This window comes from Cloeon dipterum, chromosome 1, assembly GCF_949628265.1.
Source record: "Cloeon dipterum chromosome 1, ieCloDipt1.1, whole genome shotgun sequence".
Classification (NCBI taxonomy): domain Eukaryota; kingdom Metazoa; phylum Arthropoda; class Insecta; order Ephemeroptera; family Baetidae; genus Cloeon; species Cloeon dipterum.
In genome coordinates, this window is record NC_088786.1 from 8,447,859 (window position 1) to 8,457,362 (window position 9,504).

General features: G+C 40.2%; 1 protein-coding gene across 2 annotated transcripts; it reads left to right on the forward strand.

Moving 5' to 3' along the window:
* Positions 1–376: 376 nt before the first annotated feature.
* Positions 377–9,500, forward strand: LOC135934515 (early endosome antigen 1-like). 2 transcript variants are annotated; one of them, XM_065476332.1, is made up of 19 exons: positions 377–514; positions 572–730; positions 796–947; positions 1,152–1,308; positions 1,373–1,486; positions 1,543–1,760; positions 2,148–2,298; positions 2,354–2,588; positions 2,666–2,794; positions 3,218–4,031; positions 4,695–4,989; positions 5,039–5,269; positions 5,483–5,806; positions 6,303–6,494; positions 6,546–6,830; positions 7,089–7,537; positions 7,597–8,136; positions 8,801–8,940; positions 9,369–9,500. In XM_065476332.1, the coding sequence occupies exons 1-19, from the start codon at positions 440–442 to the stop codon at positions 9,425–9,427; spliced, it is 4,719 nt and encodes a 1,572-aa protein (XP_065332404.1). In that variant the 5' UTR covers positions 377–439; the 3' UTR covers positions 9,428–9,500. The 2 variants fall into 2 exon arrangements, with proteins under 2 accessions (XP_065332404.1, XP_065332405.1); XM_065476333.1 differs by lacking the exon at positions 377–514 and having other exon boundaries at positions 595–730.
* The last annotated feature ends 4 nt before the right edge of the window (positions 9,501–9,504 follow it).

Sequence of the window (9,504 nt, forward strand, 5' to 3'; positions counted from 1 at the left end):
AAACCGGTTTAACCGGTACATGATTTTTGTTTTGCTCTCTGCCTATTGGTGGCGCGACTGTACGAACGAGCCGAGACACGTCTACCCAGCAGTAGCAGTGACGTATGGAAGCACCAGCTGGACAAAAACACAAGTGAAAGTGAAGGATCTTACGGGGCAGTAATTTTGATCCAGATATTTTCCTTGATTTTGTCACCAAAACAATGCGAAAACGAGTAAAACGAACGAACATGTCTTGATATTGAATTTTATCACGGTATAAAGGTGTGTAAATATCAGTATTTTTTACAATTCCTACGCTAACAACAGAAAACCCGATCACCTTGTTAGACGCGACACTTTTATGTTTGCTCAATCCAATATATGTAAAGTATCACTTTTGAACTTCCTTACCTGCAGAGAAAAAGATAAAACTCAATAATGCTGCTCACCACTCGGAATGTGGTGTGTTTTGCTCTTCATAGTTGTTTCTAAACTAGTTCTTTTAGTCCACGAAGCAATAACAAACACTCAAGTACATATAACTTGTTTATTTTTATTTTTTTAATAATGTCGCTTTATTACAATCAAGTTTCAGTCAGCACTGAACACCAAAACCATGGACGACTCGGTGCCGAATGTTGCTGAGCTGGAGGATCAGTTCGCGGCTCAGCAGAGCATGATTGAGCAAATGCGGGACACACTGCTGCAAAGGGAACAAACCGCTTCCTCGAACGAGAAAAAAGTACAGGCAAGTAGCATCTGAGAAGCATCTTCTAGGACCTGTAATTAAAATATTACATTTAAATTATGCAGGACTACGCCGCAACTCTTTCCCGAATCAGATCTTCCCACCGTCCCAGCAAGAAAAAGGAAGACAACAAGAGTTTGATGGCCCTGGATATTACCCCTGAAAAAGGGCCGAGCAGCAAGATGACTCTGCTCAGGAAGCAGATGGAGGAGAACAGGTCTAATTTTTAGATTTAAACTGGAAAGTTGATAGTAAAAACTACATTTTGGGGTAATTAAATTAGTAAAATTGATTTTTGGCCCAAAACCATTGCTGAACAGTACGCGAATATGTGTGGTATTATTTCTCTTTAATAATAATTATTCAATATTTTGGGCCTATCATTCCTTGGAAAATTAAATTAAAACTCACGTGCTTGCAGGGCGATTTTGGAGCAGCGAGGCAAGCTGATCAACGAGCACAAGCAGAGTGTCGAGGGAATGGTGGAGTTGCTCAGCGCCCAGCTGACAGAGAAAGACTTGGCCTTGGAGGAAGTTAGACGCACCAGGGATGCGCAAGAAAACCGGCCGATGATAAACGTAATTCTAGATTCTGTCAAAACAGATGAGCCATGAATTGATCCGTGACCGTATTGAATTGCAGCCGACTTCGGAAGAGGGTAGAGAGCTGTACGCTCATGTTATGGAGAGAGACAACAAAATCATCGAGTTAAATAACAAGATATTGGAGCTGGAAAGAAGCATAATGGATTATGAGGTGGTTTTAAATTTAATTTATTGCATAAAAGAGTGGGGAGTAACGTTGATTTGCAGGAAACGCTCAGAGAGAAAGAGTCCGTGCTCGAAGCGAGGACCAGAGCTGTCGCTTTGGTGCAGGAGGACTTAGGCCACAAGCATTCTATTGCTGTTCACCAGTTGGAGGACGCGCTCAAGGAGGTTGCCGAGTTGAAGGCTGTTTTGGCCACGCAGGAGGAACAATTGAAGCAGGAGAAACTTCGCCTTGCAGAGAATTTGGCCGCAAAGGAGCAAAGGTAGGAATTTAGCCAGAAGTTTCCAATAATTTTATTGAGAAAAATAAAATTTTCAAGGTTTAATAATTCTGAAATTAAATCAGAAAGGAAATTAACTGTTGACCCATGAAAATTTCTCCATTAAAATTAAAAAGTTTTCTTATTAATTGCAACTGAAATTTATGATAAAAAATAGAATTTTCTGTTTCCTAAAATTGAAATAATTGAAAATACTTTTTTCACCACAAAATATCCCGTTCTTAATAAAAAATTATTTAAATCAGTGCCATAGATTTTTCCAAAATAAAAAACATTTTCTCAAGTCTTTGACATAATATTCAAGCTTTTTTTTGTAGAAATTCATAGGAAATCCACTCCTTATTGACTGAGCATTCCCTCTGGTTTTAGACTGTCGCAACTAGAGACAATTCGTTTCGATTTGTGCACCCGCAATGCAGAGTTGCAGCACAAAATCGTAGCTTTGCAAACAAAGAGTCACGAAGTTCTCTCCCAAGGCCTTCCGCAGGACAAAGAGCGAATCGAGGAATTGGAGGCCAAGGTAAAGTCTAATTGCTGTTTAGAATTTCAAAAATAAACGGCCTTTAAAATAATAGATTGAAGAAATTTCTGCCAGTGCTGCGGAGGAAGTAAATGCCCTTAAATCCAAGCTTGAAGACAGTGCCAAGCTCTTGACCAAAGCCAAAGTTGCATACGCGAAGAAACTTAAGAATTTGGAGCAGAAGCTGCAGCAAAGTGGCAACGTTCAAGAGTTGGAGCAAAAGGTTGCAGAGCTCGAAGAGGAAAAGGGAAATTTGCAGTTACTTCTAGTCGACTTTGAAGAAATAAAAGGTTGGACAAGTTTAAAATTTAAAATTGGCCGTTATTCTCTTAAAAAATAATTTTAAAAATTAATTAATCATTCACAGCTTCCGAAATGTTGTTGAGAGAGAAGGTTAGTGAACTGGAAGCACTTACGGCCCAACAAATGTCTACGCTTGAAGTTCAATCAAAAAATTTGAGGGAACTAGAAGAAACAAATGCGACTAATTATGCAGGTAAGTGTGCTCAAAACACAGAAAGAGGGATTGTCTTTTGTTTAAATTACTACTGAAGTTGCCTTCTTAAAACTTTCACTTGACAATTTAAAAAAAAAATAAAACGCTCGATATGGGTTGTATTTTTCTTCACACGCAGTTTGAAACCTCTGTGCCGTGCTTGACCCTTAAATTTAAAATGTACCTTTTCATGAGCATACTAATGGAAACCAAATTGAATCTATAGAGGTTGAAAACAGCCTTCAAGGTCCAATCCTGACGATACCCTGTGCGTTAGGACACGAACAATTTTCCTAAATAAATAATTTTGGTGTCCTTTCATAGGTTTTTGGGTTCTGAGAAGTTAATTTAATCAAAAAATCTTGTTTGGTAAATAATAGAAGAACCCAAATATAATGTACATTTGACTCTTTGTTTTTCTAGAGCTGCAACAATTGCGTGCATCTGAGGCTGAGCTCCAAACCGAGCTGGAAGCGGCCAAAACGATGGTGCAGGACAGCGAATGCACGGCCGTGCGGGCCAATATGAAAACAGTTGAACTGGAGGAGCGGCTAGAGCAGGCTGAAAAGGCGTACAAGCAGCTAACGGCCGAGGTGGAGAGCCTGGTTGCCCAAAAAGTGACAAACAGCTCCCAAGAGTTGCAAGATGTCGTGGACGCTGCATCAAGAGAGAAATCTGCATTGTGTGATGAGATCGAGCGGCTGGAACAAGAGCGTTCTGCTCAAGAAATGATTTATAAAGAAGCCTCAGAAGCCCTGGCGCGCGTGCAGCAGACGCTGGCGCTCAAGGCCACGGAGCACGAGGCCGAAGTCGAGTCTCTGCAGGCCCAGATCGCCGCCAAGGAGCAGCGGGCGAGCCAGCTGGAGGAGCGGATCGCCGTCCTGACTGAGGAGTCGCAGCAGAGCCTCGCTCAGCTGAACCAGAGTCTGGGTGAAGCGCAGCAGGTGCAGGAGGCGCTGGCCAGGGCAAACTCCGTTGTCACGGAGGAGGAGGGCCGAATCGCCATGGCGGACCAACAGATCGCGTCCTTGGAGATGCAGATAAGTGATCTGCGTCGAGAGCTGGAACAGAGCAGGCAGTACCAGGAGCAGGAGTCGCAGGCCAGGAGTTACGCGCAGGAGGAGGTGCGCCAGCTCAGGGCGAGGCTTGAGGAGAGCGCTGTGCAGCTCGAGAGCGCGTCGGAAACGCTGTCGCAGCTGGAAAGTTTGCGACAGGAGCACGACAAACTTCAAAGAAGGTATGATTTTTTATATTCTACTAAAATTGTTTTTAATATCAGTATATAAAACGATTTTGTTATTTAGAATAATAAACTCCTTAAAATTAGATTTTGACAAAAAAAAATACAAACGCACCAGCAACAATTTTGCGCGTTGTTAAGATCTTTAGAACGACATTTCTTTATCAACACGACATTTTAGACGCGTTTTGGCTCTCAAAATGGTTTTAGACGATTTTAAGTGTTAATTTAATGTCTTTAATTTGATTCGTGCAAATCTCATGTCTAAAATTGTCTCCGACGCATTAACAAAAAAGGTCAACCGTCTTATTTCCCCTGCCCTAATACTGTGCGTGAATCTTAAAAGTGAAGACCGTTAAAATTCTCTTAAAGATTTATAAACCTTTTTAAAATTTCCGGCACTGCTTGATTCGATAAACTTGAAAATTAATCCTATTATGCAAATAGTAGACTTTTTGATTGAAAATTATTGATAAGGACAATTTTAGACCAAAATGTTTTTCTAGTAGAAAAATACGCCCCGATGTATTTTTTATTTAATTTTTTCCTTGCTAAAACCAAATTAGGAAATTGAAAATATTTCGTTCTTACAAAGATCCTAACTTGCATTGTCCAGAAAACATGCAGAAGTATCATTCCTTATTTCTATATTTCGCCTAGGTATGCCGATGAAACTACCTCTCTGAAGTCACGCTTGGAGCAGGCCGAAGATGAGGCGTCCGCGTCTGCCTCCCAGGCTGGACAGAACCACAAAGACCACCAAGCGGCCATGGAGAGTTGGAATAAAGAGATGCAGTTCTTGAAAGAACACATCACCGGCCTAGAATCTGCCAACAATGAGCTCTACGAGCAGATCGAGAACTTGGGCCTAGAAAAGGAGAGTGTTCAGTCAGAGTTGTGGAGCTTGCAAGAGGAACTGAGCAATCTGAAGCAGTCCACGGAAAATATTCAAGATGTAATTAAATTAAAAAGAGGTGACTTTTTAATTAATTGTAAATTTGTAGGAGACCCTGAGGTCATTAAATGCTGAAAAGGAGAACCTGAACCAACAAATCCAAGTTCATGTTGCCCAAATAAATGAGCTCCAGTCTTTCATCGACACTCAGAAATCAGAACTTGAGAGTTATCAATCGTCTGTGACCTTGCTGACTAGGGATCTTGAGGATCGAAAGGCTGTGGATGGCAGTCGGGAACAAGCCTTAGAGGAGTTCAGAGCTAAATTACAATCTTTGGAGGTGAGTTTCTTAAAAATGTCTCATTCATTTTTTAAGTTGTTAAATAGGAAAATAAAACCTCGAAACGGAATGATATTTTCTCAATGCTGGTCTGTACCTTCTCATTTTTTGTTTGTTTTTATTTGATATATAAAAATAGTCTTTTATCCTCTTGCGGCTAAAATTTGAATGGTAGCTTCATTTGCAATAATTATTTTATTACAATTTATTAAGGTGGATTTGAAGACATCTTCTGAAGAAAAAGAGCAGTTGCTCAAACAGAATGGAGACCTGCATGCTCAGTTGCTCTCTCACCAAAACCAACAAAATGCCATGGAAGGCATGAACGCACATATGGCGAGTGTTTCAAATGAGCTTGAGCAACTCAGGTGGACAGTCGGGGAAAAGGACCAAGCACTCCAGATGATCGGCCAGCAAGTTGCTAGTTACGAAAATCACTGCATTGAGTTGAACTCTCACATTAAAAAAATGGAAGAGAGCCTCGCCCAGAGCAACGCGAGCAAGGAGCAACTTCAGAAAAACTTAAATGAGAGCCAGGTAGGAAAATATATCTTTTTATTTTTGTTGAATAAATAAAAACTATTATTATTTTTGTTGAATAAATAAAAACTCACGAAATATCCGAAATAGTATAAAAATAGCCACGAAATTGACTTTCGGATGTGAAAAAAGTAATTTGACAGGAAAACTGATCAAAAACATGTTTGGGCTATAGAATTACACCAAATAGATAATTTGAGAGAGAAAGTTCCTGATGTGAAATATAATTATGCAATTTTCCTCAGACTTTTAGCGATTTAGGCGCTTTAGGTGTGGTTTATATGGCTTAAAATTGCATTTTGTGGCTCCTTTAATCGTTCAATGGTGGTTAATAGCTAAGAAAAAGAATGCATTTATTCGTCAATTTCAAATGAATAAATTGAACAAAAAACCATCATTTTGCTTGAACCTTGTAATTATTTGAAAAAAAAAACAATTACCAGGATTTCTTGTGAAATTAATTGGTTGTTAATTCTCACTATTATTTTTACAGTTTTTGATAACTCAAATCCAGACGGACCAGCAGAGAAAAGAGGTGGAAATCCATTCCAAACTCTCTGAGCTCGAGTCGATCAACAACAACCTCCAGGAGTGTTTAGAGCAAGAGAAGAAAAGCCATGAGGCGCAAGTTGCCAGTCTCATGCTCCAAGTTGGACAGTTGACCGAGCAATTAAATGAAGCTCAGGTTTGCACCAAAATTATAAAAAATCCCAGCTCTACAAAAATATTTCATTAGCAATTAAACAAGTCTTCCATTATCACTGACGAGGTTACGTGGGGAGAAGACGCTTGGCAAGAGCCAGTGCACCAACCTTTTGCCCCCACGGAAAATTCCAATGCCTACTTGGTGGCCGAGCTGCAGAAGCAGTTGCAGGAGGCGGAGGAGGTGCAGGCAAAGCTCACTGAAGACTTGCGTGCGTCGCAAATCCGATGTGGCAAGGCGCTCAAGCAGCTCAAGTTGATGAAGGAGCAAAAGAAGCCTGCGTCTGACCTTGACAAGGTGATGGAAGAGGAACTTCAGGTAATTTTATATCAGAAGCAAGACGATTTTTGGCCAGTTGAAAAAATAATTCTAAGTTACTGATTTAAAATTTAAGTTAAATATTTATTTTATTGGTGGGTATAGAAAAATTGATATCTGAATTCCAAAAACTGCAAAACTGCCATCGAAAATCAAATTTTTTATACATAAATATTCATCCGTAAATATTCAAATGATTTTTAGAAAAACCAAAATAAAAACTGGATTTTTTACTCTAAATCTAAAACATGTTTTCAGTCGCAAATTGCTGCCTTGCAAAAGGAATTATCTGAAACGCAAGCTGAGCGTTCTGTTTTGGCGGCAAAGACTGAAACTTTGAAGGACGCAAACCTCAGGCTCAGTGAGTCAAAGAAGCATTTGGACGGCGAGATCGAGCGCCTGAAAGCCGAGCGGCTGGCCCTGGAACAAGAAGCTGCCGACTGGAGCCAGGATGACAGGGTGGAGACGCTCGAAAGACAGTTGCAAGACATGTACTTGCGGTGCAAGGAGCTGGAGGAGCATATTGCCGGTGACGAGGAGACGGAAGCTGAGTCGATAGTTTTGCAAGAAAATCTGATAAAGTCGCGGGAAAGGTGTGCAGACCTTGAAAGGATGAAGCAGATGGATGAGGAGAAGTTGAAGGAATTGGAAGCCAAACTGCAAGCGGCGACTGATTTGAATGAGACGCTTAAAAACAGCACACCAAGGTAACTAGGCTTTTTAAACCCCAACCTTGCTCAACATTCCCATTTTATCTGTGTTTTAGTGTGGAAGAAATCGTGACAGCAGCAACAGCTCCCATCATAGAAGCAGCCAGAGTGATTCCCCCGCCGAGCATGACTGAAATGGCCACCATGACTGAAGAAGTCGCCGTGTCCGAGAGCTCGTCAAACACGGATGCCCCTCCAGTTGAGGCGAAAGAGCAACAACAATCGCCTCCTTTGCCCACTCAAACAACCCCTGCCGAGGTAGAGAAGCTGGCCGAGGCCCTGCGCGCTAAGCAGAAGGAAAGCGAATCCCTGGCGGCCCTGGTAGCGCAGCTGCGTGGTGCGCTCGAGGTGAAGATGCAGGAGGTGTTGAGCCTGACGATGAGAGGCTCGGACACCCTGCAGTCGGAGCTGGACTCGGCACTGTACCAGCTGCACCAACGGGATGTTCGCTGCGATGAACTCACCCTCGAGCTGATGGCCCTGATGGAAGAGCGGGACACGCTCCAGCTGCGCCTCTCCAGCGCCCTCAGGCTCAACGCCGCGCACGAGGAGCAGCTCAAGGAGACTGATGGACAGTCGGAAGATTTGCAGATGAAGTAAGCAAATAAATGTTTTTAAATATTCAAAGCAAAGAAACAACAGTTCTCTAGAAACGATTTTTTTTAACTGTGATTTTGCACCAATTTTATTCTTTTGCTTTTTTTCTGTTAGAAGAAATTAAATGCAGCTTCCTTGGTGTATGGTGAATTTAAATATTTTTATAAATTTTAATAAAAACTTGAATTAATTTATTTTATTTTTCTAAATAATAATGGGTCTTTGTTTAAAGTTACTATTCCGAGCTACCAATGAGCTATTAGCGATTTTTCCGGCCAAAATTCGATTTAAAAGTATTTCTTGAGCTAATTAAGAGGATTGTTCCGGAGCTCCATTCCATAACTCTCTGACGCCTTCGTATTAAAAATTTCCCTTGATCGTTTAATTCTATAAAAATTCTCCACAAATTATAACATAAATTTCTTAGATATTGTGGTTTTATAGATATCTTATAATATGTAGCTTATTTGATAAATTTCTCTTTGTGCGGTCTTATTTTAGTTTTTATCAACTTTGATGGGTATACATTCTACATTAAAAAATTATCATAATTTGGTTCTTCTTGCTGTGTTTGTCAAAATAGATACGCTATTAGAGAACAAATGTGCAAAACCCCTCTATGATTTGGCACGTGCTAAAATTTTGTTTTTCTTTTGTTCGCAGGCTTCATGAATTACATTCCGTTGGCCACAAGCGCGATGTTTCCTTGAGGGGCGAACAGGAGGCGAGATTCACTGAGCAGCAGGCTGCCTTCTTGCCCCAACGCCACTCGCCTCAGCAGCAGAGAGCTTTACAGATTGAAGGTTCGCTTTGTAACTCTTTTATTCTTTACAGAAAAAATGAAAAGTAATTTTTATTTAAATTATTGCAAGATTGAATTGCAAACATGCTTCACAAAAAGTTATATTTGGACTGAGGAAATTAAAACTATTATTTCACGGTTTTAAAATTTGTTTTAAAGGCTTTTAGAGATGCTTAGAGGGTTTCACAGGGAATTTAAATGTTTATATGTTTTTATTTTATTGATTAAGATCATTTCAAGATTTAAAAAATGCTATTCTACTGTTTGTAAAATCCGTACAGATTTATTTATATTTTGAAATACGATTAAAAGTTTAGAAGCCATTTTAGCATTATTTCTTCATATGATAAGCAGCTTGAAATTATTTTCGTTTAAAAATTCGTAAAAGAACTTGTTCAAATATAGTGTCTTTGTTCCTTTTGTTTCCAGACCAGCAGCAACAGCAGCAAGGCTCGAACGGACTTCTTGGCTGGCTGTGGGGTTACTAGAGTGACTATCTATTTGTTACGCAAATTTCATGTTTTCCTAAAGAAATAATCACGTTGCTATTGCAAATTTGAAGTTT

Excerpts from the sequence above, each read along its gene's own strand:
- LOC135934515 (XM_065476332.1), top strand. The coding sequence starts at position 440 with ATGTGGTGTGTTTTGCTCTTCATAGTTGTTTCTAAACTAGTTCTTTTA. Across the intron at positions 731-795 it reads CGAACGAGAAAAAAGTACAG|GACTACGCCGCAACTCTTTC; the intron begins GCAAGTAGCATC and ends TAAATTATGCAG. Across the intron at positions 2,299-2,353 it reads TCGAGGAATTGGAGGCCAAG|ATTGAAGAAATTTCTGCCAG; the intron begins GTAAAGTCTAAT and ends TTAAAATAATAG.